Source organism: Condylura cristata, unplaced genomic scaffold (genome assembly GCF_000260355.1).
Source record: "Condylura cristata isolate star-nosed mole 26May11 unplaced genomic scaffold, ConCri1.0 scaffold00002, whole genome shotgun sequence".
Taxonomy (NCBI): Eukaryota; Metazoa; Chordata; class Mammalia; order Eulipotyphla; family Talpidae; genus Condylura; species Condylura cristata.
In genome coordinates, this window is record NW_004567103.1 from 32042697 (window position 1) to 32060665 (window position 17969).

The 17969-nt window shown below is 37.3% G+C and overlaps 1 protein-coding gene across 3 annotated transcripts in view; it reads right to left on the minus strand.

Moving 5' to 3' along the window:
• The window catches only part of MYO1B (myosin IB), a 158266-nt gene that overhangs the window by 26630 nt on the left and 113667 nt on the right, over positions 1 to 17969 (minus strand). For all 3 annotated transcript variants that reach the window (XM_004674430.2, XM_012728316.1, XM_012728311.1), the window contains exons 13-17: positions 17160 to 17225; positions 9779 to 9883; positions 7675 to 7737; positions 4008 to 4208; positions 2691 to 2917 (exon numbers count right to left, since the gene is read on the minus strand). In XM_004674430.2, coding sequence (XP_004674487.1) covers positions 2691 to 2917; positions 4008 to 4208; positions 7675 to 7737; positions 9779 to 9883; positions 17160 to 17225 — 662 coding nt within the window. The remainder of the gene's footprint in view (positions 1 to 2690; positions 2918 to 4007; positions 4209 to 7674; positions 7738 to 9778; positions 9884 to 17159; positions 17226 to 17969) is intronic.

Genomic DNA, 17969 nt, shown 5'->3' on the forward strand with positions numbered 1-17969 from the left:
TTCTTGTAGACAGATGATGTGAATTTATGATATTGATAAATATATTCCTGCAACTGTATTTTCTCCTTATGATGTTCAATAATACAGCATGCAACTGTTTTTCAATATTTTCATGCAGGATTACTGTAATACAGTATGCATTATTTATATAAAGCATATAAAATATGTATTAATCCACTGTTATATTTTTGGTAGGGCTCTGGACAACAGCAGACTAACAATAGCTAGTTTTGTGGGAGTAAAAATTTACACAAGGATTTTCAACTATGTGGGGGTTGGTGTCCCTAACCCCCATGTTGTTCAGGAGTCAAATGTATTTACTTTCTTCTAAATTACTTCAAATTATTTTAGAATCTAAGCATAACACAATACTATATACACAACCATAAAAAGAATAAAAGAATGTTATAATACATACAACTACATCAGTGAATATCACTGACATGTTGTTGAGTGTTAAAAGAGTATTTATTTTATGATTCCATTTATATGACATTCAAGCAAAACTAATCTCTGGAAAAATCAGAACTGTTACCAGTTAGAAGAAGTAGAGGTGGAGCCTGACGGAAAGGGACAAAGGGACTTTCTGGGCTGATGACTTTGTTTTATGTCAGGTCTAAATGGACCTCACAGGTATACACATGTGCAGGAATTCACCAAGCTGTACAATTAAGCTTTATACATTTTACTGTATATGTGTAATATGTTTCAGTGGAAAGATGAAAAATATCATCTCTCCTTTCCAACAAGACACACTGCTCCCTTGGGAAGACTACATTTTCCAGCCTCCTTTGCAAGTAGATGTGAATGTTGGCTACTAGGTTCAGAGTTGAAGTAAAGTTTACTATTACTAGGTGTGTCTTCACAAAGGGATCTGCTCACTCTTATTTTTCTCTTGCGACTGCTCTCTGGAAAGCTGATGTGGTGGGGAGCTGTCTTTGTCCATACAGATGAGGAAAAGGTCATAGAAACGTCAGTGCACAAAAACAGAAGGTGCTGCTCTATTAGTGCTGTGGGCATAGGTAATGTCAAGCTTGTTGAAGCCACTGCTATTTGTGAATCTTACTGCATCAAATGTGTATCCTAATAAATACACTATGATTTATGATCATATTTACTTATCTGCGATTGTCAAATAAGTTCCACCCTCACATGTAGGATGCAACGACTAAATCTTACCTAGCTTGTTCTTGGTGTTTTTATGTGTTTCTTTTTACATTTATAAAATCAATGCCCATCCTTTGGTTTAAGAATCAACAAACTAATCAATAGACCAGACTAGTGAGTTTTAATTTAGACCTTTACACATATATTCAACTGATTTCTAATAAAGGGATCAAGGCAATTAATGAAGCACTGAGGGGATGTTTCTTTCCACTACATGGTGCCAGAAGAGCAGAAGAGCAACAGGGTAGCTGTATAGGAAAGAAAGGTCTTTAATATGAAACCTGACTCTACAAGGTTCTAGAAAAAAAACCATAAACACAGCATACACAAAAGCTTGGAACTTAGTGAGACTTCTTAGAGAGACAGTGAAATCATTAAAAAGGAAAAGGAATGAAAGACCCTTGGGGTGATGAAATTGTTCCATGTCTTGATCTGGGTGCTGGTTACCAAGTGTATGTAATGGTGAAAAAACAATCAAGCCATTCACCTAGGAACTGTGCATATCACTACAAGTAAATGATACCTCAATAAAGTAGCTGAGTAATTTTTATAAAACTTCACTCCACTGAGAATTACTAAAGCAACTGATCATAGAATATTTCCTTGTTATTATTTTCTTAGAATCTATCATCTCTACTTTATGTTCTGACATGACTATAATTAAATCTGAGTATTCTGCTGATTTGTATTTGTTACTAATGTAAATATTTGGTAAACAAGCCAAATATAAAAATGTTCTTCACTCCAGTTTCCTCCTAACTAAATCTCCAGACAACTATAGGAGGTATGAATGGGTGTGTGTGAGCTAGGTGAAATCTGACCTGGTAGACATATACCTCCTGGTCTCCAGTTCAACAAATAACACACATCGCTGACTGGTCTTTACTGAATCCTGAGATAGCTAGGTTTAAGATGCCCTAAAAACAGGGCAAGAAGAGAAGAAAAAAATCTTTGAGGTATTCTTTCTATTGCTATGAAAAACATTCAGATTGCTTTAGGAATCATTACTTTCTCCAGGCCTATAACAAGCACAGGAAAACAAGAGGCACCCAATTCCTAACATCACAGTTGCTTCAATGCTGAGCTCACGTTAACAGAACAAAAATCTAAAATAAATTCAAGTTCTATGCAAAATTCTTACCAAGAAAAAACTTTACATTTTTTTCTTATGACTTATAGAAATATATACACACATATACAGACACACACACATACACACACACACTCATACATACACACAAACAGAGAGGAAGAGAGAGAACCCTAAGTGCCGACAACCCCATTTCATTAAGTTTTTATTCCCATTCTCTGATGTTTTCCCACCTTTTAAAAACTCCTTATTGTGGGGAAGGAAGGGCAGTGAAGTATTATTTAGGAAAACCTATGATAGCATATGAATTGACCTTTAAGTACGTTAGCTATCTTCTGCTTCAGCTACACTCAGATTTAAGAAAACAGGAAAATGATCTTCCTTAAGATTCCCTTCACATTTGAACCATCAAAGGAGCTGAGGTGTGAAATACCTAATGTAGTTTGGATTCTTGGTCTGTAGGTTTTTCATGAGAGTGGCCACAGAGGCCTTGAACTGGGAGCCAGCTGTAGGAGGTCTTTTCAGGTTGATCTTGGCAGGGTTCCCTTCCGGGAACAAAGACTTGATGAGGGTGTGGCCAGCCTTCCACATTGCTTGGGACAGGTCTCGATAGAGAAGGTCATTGTTTTTGTCAACAAATCCTTCCACCTGGTACAGCACCTAGGGACAGCACATGGGACTCAACAGCTGACACAATGCACACTGGAACGTCAAAGAACTAGTAAAACTGTTCCAAGACTCTCTATAGTTCAGTCTCTTCAAAAATCCCCAACACATTAGTCACACTCTAATACCAAATTAGCCTGCAAGTTTCAACTCCATCTGTCTAAATCACAGAAGAGTTCAAAATAAATTCTATTACCCTTCAGGATTTGCAAGAATAAACTCTAAAAATGTTATCATAACATTTTCAAAGGATTTTAGGTTTTTTTTGGTGTTTGAACATATTTTTTTGAGGTTTTACTTTAAATTTTTCGCTCACATGTGCCAATTCTAGTCTGTTTAAAAGAAGGCAGGAGAACAAAAAGTAGAGATAACACCGATGTTTTTCATAGACATACCAATAAGCCACCAGACAAACTGACCAGAAAATTATCTTCTCATTAATAGGCTAATAAAAAAAATAAAGCATCAAGTTCCAACATTTTGAAATGAGAGATAATTCACATACTCCAGACTCAATTTTTACTCAATATATAATTATTTTCTCCTTTTGAACTCTGCAACTTTGTAAGAAAGGAGATGTTTAATCAATCACCTTTTAGGATTCTAAAAATTAATCTATTGTCAAAATTGTTTATTATTTAGTAAATAACAAACTTAAGTCTCTAAATATCAGGCAACTGAATAAGTCTCTTAAAAAGAGCTTACATTTCTGTTTTTTCAAAATCTCAATCTCAGTGCTTTTCTGAATGGTTTGTGCTTTTAAAACAATTTATAAGTTTTCAGTGACTTCTAATTTTCCCTGGCAGATCCTTACTTAGGATTGATAGATCTTTTTTCATTAGGCTAGCTTGAGCTTGAAAAGAATGAAATCTATTTTTTAATAAATCAGAACCCTCTCATTAAGTCCCTGCTCTCAGGATTCGTAAGATTTTCTTCAACCCTGTCCAGATTTTAATTCTATTAAACTTTTATTGATGCTGGTATTTGGGCCTTTCATTTTGTCCTCACAAGTTGGGGCTGGTCAGAATGTCCATTTCTGAGGAAAACTCTGCAGCCCAACTCAGGGCTCACAGCTCCCGGATACCTTGCCGGCATAATGCTGAATTCTGAAACAGCTGTGAGGCAAGGACGTGTCGTTGAGGAACCGAGCGCATTTGCTCATCCTGCTTTCAAAGTGCTGGTGGGTGGCGCAGACTTGGTTCAGCTTTTCTAAGAAGGTCTCGTCGGTGACCGTGCCAGGTCTCAGGCATTCCTCATCCAGCATGGCTAGAATTCCATTTGTGTTCTGGGAGAAAGGAAATAAAAAGGTTTCCTTCCTTCCTCACTGCATTGTTTTAATAACTATTCCTAATTATAATAGCAAACACAATCAACTTAGTCAAAAGAAAATTCTGTTGTAACAAAAAGCAGAAAACCGAAACAAAAAACAAAAAGCCAGCCTGCCTCCAAAGTTTCCCAGGTGCGCATGCGTATGTGTGTGCACGTGCGTGCGTGTGTGCGTGTGTGTTGGGGAAGGGGGAACGAGGACACCTTATCAGCCCCGTCGCCCCACTCTGCTCCTCCCACAGACTTAATTAAGGGTCACTTCAGTCACCAGAGTTGGCTGATGACAAAAGATGATACTGTTCCAAAGGGATGTTAGCTCTCAAAAAGATTAAAAAATAAATCTAAAAGACAGAAACTAATGTGTCAACAGTATCTGTAACCTGTGGCCATAAATCACGAAGCACCACCTTCTAAGGCTATTATTTGATTCATTGTTTGAGAACTAAATTGGTTTCAGACATTTCCAAATGGTTCATCTGGTCAAAAATAAGTTTATTTTCTAGAAAAAAAATGATGTGATGCTGTTTTTAATGATTGGTGCAATCAAGCTGTGCTTCAAGAGTCTGTTTGGAATAAAATTCTCTTTCCATGCAAATTTTTTAAATGGATAGTAAACATGCCTGAGAATTTCTTTTTTTATATATAATATAATAGTTTATTTTTACATCATTTTGTACATTTTTTTTTTCCATCTCAATTGTAATCCCCGTGGGTTTCCCATCACCGAGTCACCCATGTGCCATCACCATAGTCCCATGCACTTCCCTCCCCCCGCCCCTGTTTTTGATCCCATTCCCCACAGAATTTATTTCTTATATAGCCAGCCCCTGTGATTACATCTATCCAAAGGGCAGTCGTTTTCAGTTAATCTGAATAAAAAATAAGCAATCTTCTACTGCACTGAATGAAGGCAATTTTTTCTTCAATTGCCAGAGAGACCCATGTGCAAGGTCTCCATAGAGAACAATCCACTCCACAGGCTACCAACCACCACCTGTTTCCACTGAGGCAAGCCCCAGTTCCTCTCACTTCTCCTCACTAGGCTGTGACATCCTCTGACCAGTATTTAGTCATTCTCCACAAAACCTGGGGGAAGTGTGGACTCTCAGGAATCAAGTGTGTTCCTAACAATCCCAGAATAAACATTATTGTTAAGTGATGCTGGAAGGAAATATTTCCTTTATACTACTAGGCTCCTGAGTGAACATGAGTTTTTTCAATCACATATGCAAGGGGATTTTGGGTTGAGATAATATAGTTAAATTAAGAGTCTTCTCACTGCTTCCTGTCCCCCACCCCCATCCCAGTAAAATTTTCCCTTCTTAAAGAGTAATAAGTAAGTGCAATGTTTATGAAGGAAAATGTGCAAGTTGTGAGTTCTATTCCAGAAGTTAGTTTCCACAACACATGACTGGTCCTATAATTTACCAAGGACAATTTTCAGGAAAACCAGTGATTTTCTGGATTTTAAACTATAGTTTTGAATTGCTGAAGGGGAATTATTAATGTTTACACTGCAACACTGTCCAAAATTTTCAAAACAAAGTTAATTTTTTAAATTGCCTTATTGTTTTCAATGTCCAATTTAACCAAAGCCACAGCTTTCGGGAATATCTTGAATACTAGGAGAAAAGATCATAGCTAATTATATAATTTCTGAAAGGACTTGTTAAGATGAATAGAGAGTGATTTGCTACACAATTAGAGACTGACTGCATTCCTGAAACAGCATTGAGCGACCACTAACTGCAGAAAAGACTACAGGACAGGAAAGTTTGTTCACTATTTCAAATTACTTTGTTAGCAAGGCCAGGAGTGTGTGTAATCCTAAGCATAAAAAAAAAAAAAAAAAAAAAAAACCCTAGGCGTGTCCAGGCTTTTACACACAAATCGGGTTCCCTATGGTCAATTTATTGATAAGAAACTACAGACTACTATGTAAGAACAAAACTCATAGGCTCAGAAAACGTATTAAATTATCCAACCATTTTTCACTTGGGGTGTTCACATGCATAGGCACAAAAGCACATACATGGGTCATCCCCCAAATTCCCCGGCCTCTTGCACTATCCCTGCATATTTCCTCTGAACCAGTGTCACTTCTGGTGTCCTACTTAATTCAGCTCCCAAGGCTTGAATAGCACAGTCTTTGCTGGCTTTCATTTTTTTCCCCAGCTTTACTAAGATGAAAATGATGTTTAACTTTAAGGTATGACACAGGTTGATTTGATACACATAAATTTACAACATGTTCACCACCACGACATTAAGTTCACACCTTTGTGACATCACATAATTATCATTTCTTTTCTGTGGTGAGAATATTTAAGATCTACCCTTAGCAACTTCCACGTATACAACACAATATGGTTAACTATAGTTTCCATGCTGTATATGAGATCCCCAGTACTTATTAACCATCTAACTTGTGGAAGTTTGTACCTTTCGATCAATACCTTCCCACATTCCCTGCCCCCTGGCAGCTGCATTCTAAGCCATTTCTATGGATTTGGCTTTTTTGGACTCTTTATCTGCTCTCATGTAATATTCACCTATCTCTATCTGACTTATTTCACTTAGCATAATACCCCTAAGGTCTGTCTATGTTAGTGCCAACAGCAGGATTTCTTTTTTTCTTATGGTTGAACAATATTCCAGTGTGTGTATAAAATACTCCATGTATCTTTTATCCATTTACCCTCAGACAGACATTTGGGTCGTTTCCATATCTTTCCTGTTGTGAAATGCCACAATGAGCACAGGAGTGAAATATCTCTCCAGATCCTGATTCCATTTCCTCTAAAACATATACCCACAAGTGGGATTGCTGAATTATATGATTGTTCTAGTTTTAATCTTTGAGGACTTCACAGTGTTTTCCACAGCAGTTATAGCAATTTACATTCCTACCAACAGTGCACAAAGGTTCCCTTTCTTAGTATTCTCACCAACAATTGTCTTTTTGATAACAACCACTGAACGGGATCTTAAGAGGTCACTAGAATTTTAGAAATGAAATAGATGTTTTTATTTGGCAAAGATCTTTATGACTGCTCTGAGCCTCCTCTGATCAGTGCTCACATTCCAACGAGCCATGGACTGGACCCGGCCTCCCAACACACAGAAAGGCTGGTGATCTAGAGGTCTTGGCATGTGAACACTGTGAATAGGCGCCGAGCTACAGCAGCCACAGGATGAGGTGGGGGATCCTGGGTAAGGATCAAAACATCCAGCTGCCTGTGTCTGTGTTCAAGGACTATGCATGATCCCTTAAGGCTATATTAAAGTCTCCAGAACTCTGCAGTTCCCTAAAGAAATGTGTTAAAATACTGAAAACACTAAAGTTCAACATGAAAGGCAGTGAGTAATTCATACTCATGAATTATATTACAAAGACATTCTTTAGAAAACCACCCAATACTCACATTTTCTATTAGGTCACAAATGATAGCATTATTGAAGTAGTCAATGTGTGTCCATTCTATATCCTAAAAAACAAGACAGAACATAATCCTACATGATGATATCACAACGTTACTGCCTGCAAGACTGACGTTGCCTGTATGACCATATTTCACTTTCTCTCTGAAAATTTCCTTTATAAAAATCAGTGCTGCAAATATCATCTTCCAGTTCCCAAAACTTTCTTACTATAGCAGGCCACTTACATCTTCTGAATTGAACACTCTTGACCTATTCGGAGACTGTCTCCCATTCCTCTCCCATCTGTGGCAATTTCCCATGCACTTCCCTGGCCGTGGGCCAAACATTTACTCAACAAACCCTTGGGTCAATATTACTTTGTGTATATTTACAATGTTTATAAGGAAATATCCAGAACTTGATCCCAAGAAGCAAAGGCCTAGATTTTTCTGTTCTTAATTTGTCATCACAAGGAAAAAATTAATTTTAGAGTCAAACCCATCTTGCAGGGCAGTTAACTATTTCAAGTGTAAAAATAACCTAGTGCTGGTCAAAGTATTTTCAATTTAAGGAAAGGTACAAAGACACATTCACTGGTTCTAACACTGGCTACAAAGCCAAATCTGTGAGGCCAAAATGTAATCATTCTGTGTCTGCTTATACTCTTGTTCATAACTGTAAACAATTATTTTTCTTCTAAGAGGAAGAAACTTAATTCATACAGCAAGTTAGGAGCCTTCCTACATATTCTCAGAAGGGTTTTAGACAATCTGCACAAACTGTTTTAAGTTACAGATCAAAGCTTGAGTGTTCTCTATGATGAGAAGACAGGAAGAGAATGGATCTGCTTTTAGAATGTTTATGTGACCAAAAGGTGCCAGACAAGTAGAAGAAGTTTCTAAAGCATAACGATCATTCCAAAAAAAGATGAAATATTCAGCTTTCGAGTAAATGGGTTACTTTATTAAGTCCCTAGGGACAACAATCACATTAGAAAAATCTGTATTAAGAGACTAAAACAGGATGATTCAGTAGTGTCCACCATGACTTAAAAGTGACAATACAGAGAATGAAAACTAGGTAATAATTTACTAAAATATCAAAAAAGTAAATGAGAAGGAAACAGGAATTAGATACAATAAAATATCCCCTTTCATTTGTTCTGAAATAACTGTAGATTTAGAAAAACGCTGGCTAATAGATTAAAAACCAAGTTTGTGTTGTACACTTAAGAATAAAAGGACTCTACAAGCATTACTTTCCTGATTATTTTTAACTTACATTAAGTGAGATAATTACTACATAGCACTACAATTCCTAGCATACTGTAAGCACTCAAAAATTCTACCTATTATAAAGTTTTAGAAAATTAATGCTCAGATTGAACAGTCTCAATATATTTTAAATATATAAGTGTACATGTACATATGCACAACTATTTTAAGTTGCAGATATATAGCTACAGAGATATATGTATATGCACATGTACAACCCCACACACATATGGTATATCAATGTATACTTTCTTTGGTATACATTTCTCTTAAGTTCTGGCAAATGTATAGTGTCATGAAACCAACAGCACAATCAGTCTCCTAAAATTCATTCTATGCCCCTTTGCAGCCACACTCGTGACCAGTAATAAGCCTTTTATACAGGGTCATAGAAATAGAATAATGCAGAATGTAGTCTTTGAGTTTGGCTTCTTGCATGTAGCATAATATTCTTGAGACATCATATGGATCAACTGTTCCTTTTTATGGCTGAGTTGTACTTCATGGTGTGGATGTCTCACCATCATTTGTCCATTCAAGTCAGTCTATTCACTTAACACACAGTTATCTCACATCACTGCCTTGGGATCCAGTGGAACTTGAGTTGGTCATTATCTATTTACTATGTACCTACTATGTGGCAGGCACCAACAACATAGCATCAAAGATGATCTCAGTTAACTTTGATGTCACACCAAACAAAAACTTAAAAGATATATACAGTTAAACTCAGATAAGGTAGATTTTAGAATTGTATTTATATATCCCTTTCAATAAGAATCTGTAATATGTTAGTAAAAAGGAACATTGTGAAAAAATATTTCAACATTACCTCTCGTATATATTCCTCCTGCTCTTCTTTAAGAGTGAGTTCAATGAAGATTTGTTGCAGCTTTTCATTGCAATAATTGATAATGAACTGCTCAAAGCTATTGTCCTATATGGGGGAAAATGAAAATTGCCTTATTAACTATGCCATCAACTCTCCTATATCAATAGCACTCTAACATTTCAATCCACAAGAAAGGACACACAATCTTGTAGCTTTCACTAGTCCAGCACACAGCTCCTGGGACAAAGGTTTGCACATCGCAGGCACTTGGGAAATGATTCATGAGCTAAATGAATCCATGAAGTATACACAAGTTATGTAATATTTGAAAGATGAAGAATTTTAGTTGACAGAGAAGCACGCCACACGTGGTAAAAAAATAAAAAACAAATGCATTTCCCCCCGAAGGATCAGAAAAGAAATAGTGAGCTTTACAATCTCTATGAATTAAGTTCTCAACTTTCCACTCTCAAGGAAAGTTATGAAACTTAAGAAAATCTTCCTGATCTGGCCATTAATTCCCCCACCCAAGATCAGATCCCACATTCTGCCTCTTACAAACCAACACTTCTAAAATATCATGCTATATATGTATATATATATGCATATCTCTATATCTATATACACATGCATGTATGTTAGCGTGTATGTCTGTATATGTATATATATGTAGTGGTTAGTTTCCTATTTGTATTTGCTCACTACACTATATATTCGTAAGAGTAAACATCAATCTTATCTCTTTGTTCACTAGGTGCATGCTTTGTACAGCACCTAGCATCTACCAAGTACTCAACATGTACTTGATAAATGATGAATGAATGATGTACTCACAAAATGAAGACTCAAGGGAACCAGCATATCAAAGTCACCTCTGTACCTAGAAATAATCACGTGCTCTCTCTCTTTTTTTTTTTCAGAAGGCACACACATATCTCACTCCTAAGATTCTCAGCAGTTTCTTCTTTATATCAGCATTATCTACTTTGGAATCTGATGGAGAGATCCATGTCTAGCCTACTTTCAAATAATCTGCAAGATTTAATGTGTTGTACATAATTTAGACATAAAACTCAAGACTGTTGAATAAACATACTTCTTTAAAGAAATAAAGGGTCTAGGAAGAGAGAGATCTGGTATGAAGCTAGTTACTGCCACCTCTGTTCCCTGCTTTGAAGAGCAAGATGATGGCATTGGGAGCCAGGGACAGCGTGACCCCACCCCTGATACCCTTGACTCGTCCCACTGAAGTGGCCTGTCCTGGCCGAATGAGCCATAAGGGTCCACGCCTGAGGGTGGAAGTGAAGCTGGCTACTCTTGTGAATATACAGAGCAACTGGCCTTCAGCGTTTCTTATGTGACATAAGCCAAACAGTCCCTGAGTTTTTTGAAAATTGATTTTTTGAAATCAACTTTGGTCCTGCCAAGGACAAAATTTTTTTTTTTTTCCCTCATCTCAATTGTAATCCCCGTGGGTTTCCCACCAAGGACAAATTTTACAAACTTACGGTGTTCATCTGACCACAACCTTTCCTGGAAGTCAGCCAAGTATTTCTAATCAGCAGTGACGAACTCACTCATCAGAGGAAAACTGAACTCAAAACCATAAATGACACAGACACACTCATACTGACCGATCTTTTCATGTTAAATGTGGTCAAGATAAAAGTTGTTATGGCTTTATTTTAAAAAGTTATGAAGGTTCTTCCTCACGGGTACACACATACTTCAATACTGTCAACAAGTTCAGACTTAGAAACAAAGGGTGTCCTCAGTACTCATTTTCCCATAAATTTTTAAAAACCATGTGCTCCAACCCTCAGAGCTTAATGAATCTGATTAGAAACTGGAGTCAGTCTGGTACAGATGACTGTTACTATAATCTCATTTCATATATGAGGAAGTTTGTTTTTCTCGCTTTGGCAAGATGTATCCCCATATAATACCACTACCACAAAAGAAAAACTTACAAATAAAATTAAAATTTTACTAGCTTATATGAACCTATTTGTGGTTTGTTGCTTTGACTTTAGAACCCAGATTTGCAGGGAAATGGTTTCTGTTACCAAATGGGTACCCATGGAGCTATCTACGCAAAACTGTGTTAAATCTTGAAATGGCAACTCCTGAGGGCAGGGGGGGAGCGCCAGAGTCCTCAGACCCCATCTTGTGGCTATGAAACGCTGACAGGACTCTTCTAGAACAGGACTATGAAATACACACAAGCAGATTAGAAAACCAAAGGCAAAGCGTCACAATTACAACACAACTTGAGGAGTATGTTAGTTAATTTCTCTTTCCATTTACAAAATATTGCTGTACGGAATTTCTATATTTCACACAGTTTATCAAGGGCCATTTACTGCAAAAAACACAGTTGGAGAAGCTCTTAACACAGGAGCATGCAACAGAACAGCACTGCAAACACTTCATACTTACTGCATTCTGGTGCAAAAGGGGACAGATTATACAAAATGCAGTCAGTTCTTAATTTGCAATACACTTCTAGAAGTAAGCACTTCCTGGTATTTATTCAATGGGTCAAATGACAGCCCTTCCTTACCATTCAAGCTATATTCCTGATTGGCTCAAAGCTTAGATCAAGACACATGCCTGATCAATTCAAATTGATTGTGTAGGATCCCAACACTGCCACATGGTGTCTGAACTGTGGTCTGCTAAGGGAGAGCAATTCAGGATAGAAACAATTTGACCGAAATAATGATATACCATGCAACCTTGAACTCCTACCACTTAAGCAGCTAATGCTTGTAATTGTAAATTATTGGGAAACTAAAATGCTATGACATATCCATCCAAAGAGTCAGAGATAGTGATAATCAGTTGGCCCCCCCAAAGTGAAGAAATTCAGGCAGAACCAAAAACACCTCCTTTTCCCCCAACAGAGACCCACTCCAAGCTGTAAGGTCCTGTACCCAACCCTCAATCTCAAACAGGTGGTAAGCAGTTTGACTTTCCTACCTTATTCTTCTGCTTAAACAGCAAAACTAAAAATGGAACAGCCCAGTCACACCAGAGCATCTATAGCAAACATATTTCACTGTCCCCAAATGTGTCATCACCAGACAATTAAAACCAAAAATGAAGGCAATCACATTTCTTGAGATCTAAGTTTAACTTAATTAGCATTGTCAAATTTCTTGGAAAAAAGGACTTCCCAGATCAGTAAAAATAACTTTCAAAAATTATAATTTGCAGGACAAAACTTAACAAGAAGTAAAGAAGGGCACAATTAGGGACAAAGGCATAGAACAGAGAATGCCTGTAATCAAATCTATTTTATCTCTAGTGCAATACAGAAAACGAAGTCTATAATAACAAAGAGTTAGCAGGCTCTACTGACTCCTGCCTAACTATCAGACTGCTTTATTTGGAATAATCATTTCATGTAGCTTGTGGTACTCACCACTAGACAGAGGTCTTAGACCTTTAATGAGGTTTATACGGGCACAATGGAGTGCCTTATTTAAAATAACTAGCATTTTATCATAAGAAATCCTAACTCAGTTGTATAAAACCTGAGACATTCAAGCACTATTGTCCTGCTTTGGTCAACAACAAAAATAATTAATTAGATCCCCCCAGTAAGCTACTGACCAATTTTAGTATCTATCAGTAAATACTTAGGGGGAAAAAAATCAATTTCCTTAAAAGCATACCCTCTGTTATTCTATGGAGATGCTATAAATATTTCTCTGAGATTAAAGGCAATGTCTTCGATTATAACAACATCCAAAAATTCTCTTCCTTTGCAAAAATCAGACTTCTGTTCTATTAGGGCTTATGTCTAGATTTTTCTCTTCCCTTATTTCGGCTATCAATGTGTTACTAATCTATTTTCTGAACAGCCACCAAGCACGTGCAGCCAGCAGGGCAGGCTTATTCACCAGGCTGGTACCAGGATATTTTGCAGCCGAGTTCATCATGTGTCACTGTCCCATGGTTTAATGCATTAGCTTCCCTCTTCTGCTTAGACACTGGCCAAAGTGAATGAAAAGTTTCCACCAGCTCAGTTGAAAATCATTTTCAAGGGAAGTGTCAATGGTGTCATGAGACAGAATTAGAAACATTCAAAAAATTTTTTTTCTAGACCTTTTCTTTCCAATTTTAAAGTGATGCCCCAGACATTCTAAAAGCAGAACCCTGAATTCCTGCAGTCCTCCTGCGTAAAAGAATTTTCTTTATATTGTATCATATGTATCTATACATTTCACTCACATGGACACAACTATAGAAATTTTCACTTTTGCATCTACTTGTTACTTGCTAAGTCATACCATGAATCCTTGTCTCTTGCAATGTTTTAAAATCATTCATTTTCTGCTTTACTAATCATCCAACACTATGGGCTTCCTAAAGTTTCCATGGGCTTTAATTTTACTAAAGATTCAGGTAAGATGTAGGATGGCATTTGATGTATGTAGGTGAATGAATGAAAAGGGGAGAGAAAAAGAGCTCTAGGCCTGTATCAAAGAGCAGGTGCAAGTACCTAAAACTGCTCAACCAAAATAAATTAGCATTTACTGCAGGAGAAAGAAAGTTAACTTCTATGGTCATGATAAGATTTGCTACAGACATGTGACTGGCTGGACTGGCCTTGTCTGAAAGTTCTGTTTAAAAGGAGTAAAAATGTGACCTGTTTGGCCTTTGGTATATTATGCACACACAGATTAGATTTATGTAAGACCAACGGTGAGTGAGGCTGGATTTTTTACAAGGGCATTTTGTGCAGAGGTCAAACACAAAACACCACAATTGTTTCGACTATACAGTCCCTGCCAGAGCAACTAGTCTCAACCTTGACTGCACAATGGAATCACCTGGAAGTTTTAAACATCCTACTACTCACCACCTAACCCCAACCAGAGATTCTGTTTTATTGATTTGGGGCACAGCCTGGATATCTGGATCTTTTACATCCCCCAAAGTACTTCCAATGTACAGCTAAGTTTGAGAACCATAAATGAACTGGCATTTTCCTATGGAGAAAGGAAGAACATTTAGATATATAATGCAGGAATTTTTATAAAGTCCATAGCTGTAACAGTGATGAGAAAATTGCTGATCTAACTTGCAGAAATAAGCCATGTGCAGAAATACAGGCTTGGAGAGAAACTAGAATTAACCATAAGTGAAAAATATTCCTGAATTGCTAAAGGATATTTTACCCAGTGCCAACTCACAGGATGTTTCCATCCAGCACATCCATGTTCTGTTCTGATTAGGTCTGTGGCAAACACACTTTTAAAAAGTCATCTAGTTTTCTGATTGGAATTTCCTACCAAATGGCTCGTGTCCTTAGCCAACAACAGACCTCAATTTTAGAGCCAAATCAGTAAGCTCCATGCAGAAAAAGAACATCTTTGCCTTGTTTACCACTGGAGTCTGGTTCATAGTAGGTATTCAAAAATGACTTGAGAAATGACTCTCTTAGTTATATGTGGTCAATTTGCTCCAGAACGCTATGAGGACTTCTTTTTCCATCGATCTCAGGATGATGAAGGATGGAGCTGAGCCCGGATGCCAGTATACCCCCCATTATTCTTCAAAAAAGTCTCCATCCATTGTAATACTCCATTAAGCATCTCTCCATTGATGTTAAGTATCAATACACCTTTTTTTCTGAGTAAAATTAAAAAAAAAAACTCAGACTGATATTTAGAAATATCATTTTTTTTCTCCTTTCAAGTGGCATGTCTGCTTCCACCCTTTCCATGAAACTAAATCTGGATCAGCAATGTGCCATGCTGTGCTTTGTGATAGTAAGCTGAGGTTCTGCTAGCAAGAAACTCATTCTAGCATCATTTCTGAATGTGCGTAAGCAATTCTCGCAGTCACAAACCTCAAATTCTTCCCATTGACCAAAAGGATGGACGTGATCTTCGCAAAGTCTGCCACAGGCCAGCAACCAGAGCAGCACTGTGCTGAAGGGTGCTGAAGGCAGCAAGGGGACAGGCCAGTACATGTCCCACACTCTGCCACCAGCACAGAGTGCTCAGAAGACTGCTAACACAGGCCACTGAAGACCATGGCACAGAAGCAGAGCACACCAAAAACTTAACAGAAGTCTTCCCTAATTTCTAGGTATCAAGGATCCTGGAAGTTTGGGGGGAAAGTGAGGGAAAAGGGCTGCAAGAGGTCATTTTTTTATTTATTAGGAGTCTAAAGTGTAAGTCTGTTACTAATTGTCCTTGTAAGCTTAAGGGAGTTATTTAACTTTCAGAACCTCTCCTGTTTTATTCTTCTGCAAAACAGTAATAACAGTAGCAGTTAATTTATAAAGTTGTGAAAATTAAATAGATAATACACATCACTTATTATAACACCTACATACAGTCAACCCTCAATAATAATTATTCACCACTAGTTATTAAATCTGGAAAATGATCAAGCAGGAAGAAGGTTCTATCACAAAAATGTTACAAGGAAAAGGCCTTTGGCAGAGAGGGCTGTGTAGCTGTGGAGAATGATCTGATGCATATTTTTCTGTGAAACTGAAAATTTGGAGTAAGTAAATTCTTGGGTGGTTATTCTGAGCAGAGTCTGGTTATTTAATGGAATTCACAAGTCATTATTTCTGGGAGAGAATTAAGAAAGGAGAAGCCCAATCTACTTATTATTTTCCTGAACTAAACTAAAATACAACTCCTAAAAGTAAAAATAAGCACTTAGAAAAGCCTTAAAATAGCCTCTAAATGTTGAGGCAAGCTGGGTGTAAAAAGAAAATTCTAACACAAGCACACTATTTAATATGTAATAAGCAAGGTTTTTCAAAATCTTTTAAAACATAGTCATTATGAATTTCATCTGAAATTATTTCAATCTTGGCTGCAGAATTTACATTGTAAGATCTGAGCTGGATGAGACCCAATAAACCATGTAATCCCAAGCCTCCCAGAGTCCCACAGAGATGAAGTGACCAGCTCTAGTGTCGTCATGGCCAGCATCCAGCTCTCCCATGCCTGGAGTTCAGACACCAACCTGCCTTTCTTTCCAAACGACCTACCAGTGAACAAATGATCACAGGCATAATGTCCATATCCCTAGCTAGAAATTTCACAGTAAGAATTCTGAATTTGCAAATTCAAAAGTCATATATATAAAAAGTTATATATTATATATATAGTGCTTTCACCACTGGCTCTAAAATAGTGGTTCTCAACATTTAAATGTGTCCACATACATGCACGCACACACACAAAACACAATACACACACACTTTGCTACATCTGTATAAGGATTATTTTTTTGGTATCATTTTTATGAATGTGAAACCATTGGAAATTATTATGTACACTTAATTTACTATAATTACTACAATTATAGTACTTTTACAAAAAAAAAACTGAAAAAAGCTTACCTCGAAAATCTCAAAGCCATAAATGTCCAAAACACCCATGACCTTCTTTCTCACTTTTGTTTGTGCCTTTAAAGAAGTTTCAAATTGATAGATTAATTTCAGCATGAAATATAAAGCTAAGATCATATCAAAGTATCTATTACAAGTTAGCTGTTTCTTTACCTAAGAGAATAGCTGAAATCTAGATTATTATGTTCTATTCATTTTTTAAAAAGATTTTACCTATTTATACATACAAGAACTGGGGTATAGGCCAGAATGCGGGGGGTGGGGGGGTGGGAAGAGGATTCACCAGTGATAGAGTGGGGAGCAGAACAGGTAGATCGACTGATGTATACTGTTGAGGAGATGAGGAGAGCAGTGGGTGAGACAGGAGAGGTCTGTTGCACCATGTGGGTCAGCTCCCTGACCAGGGATTGAACTCATACCACAGTGGCTGGCAAAGCTTGACAGTGCTGAGACTTTAACCGCTGTGCCACCAAGAATGCCCTAATCTCGATTATTTTAAATGTGTTAGAAAGTGGCCTCCCCTGGTGGCCTAAGAGGTTAAGTTTCAGCTCTAACACTGCTAGGGCTTGAGTTTGATCCCCAGCCAGGAGCCAACTCAAATGGCGCAGATCACTCCTGTCTTGCCAACTTCTCCCCTCAGCGGATTTCAGTAAATCTGTCTGTTTTGTTCCCCACTCTGTCACTGGTGAATCCTCTTGCAACCCACACCTCTGGCCTATACCCCAGTTCTTCTATGAAAAAAAAAATAAATAAGAGATTGGATATTAGCATAGATTCTTTCAGAATTTTCAATAATAGATG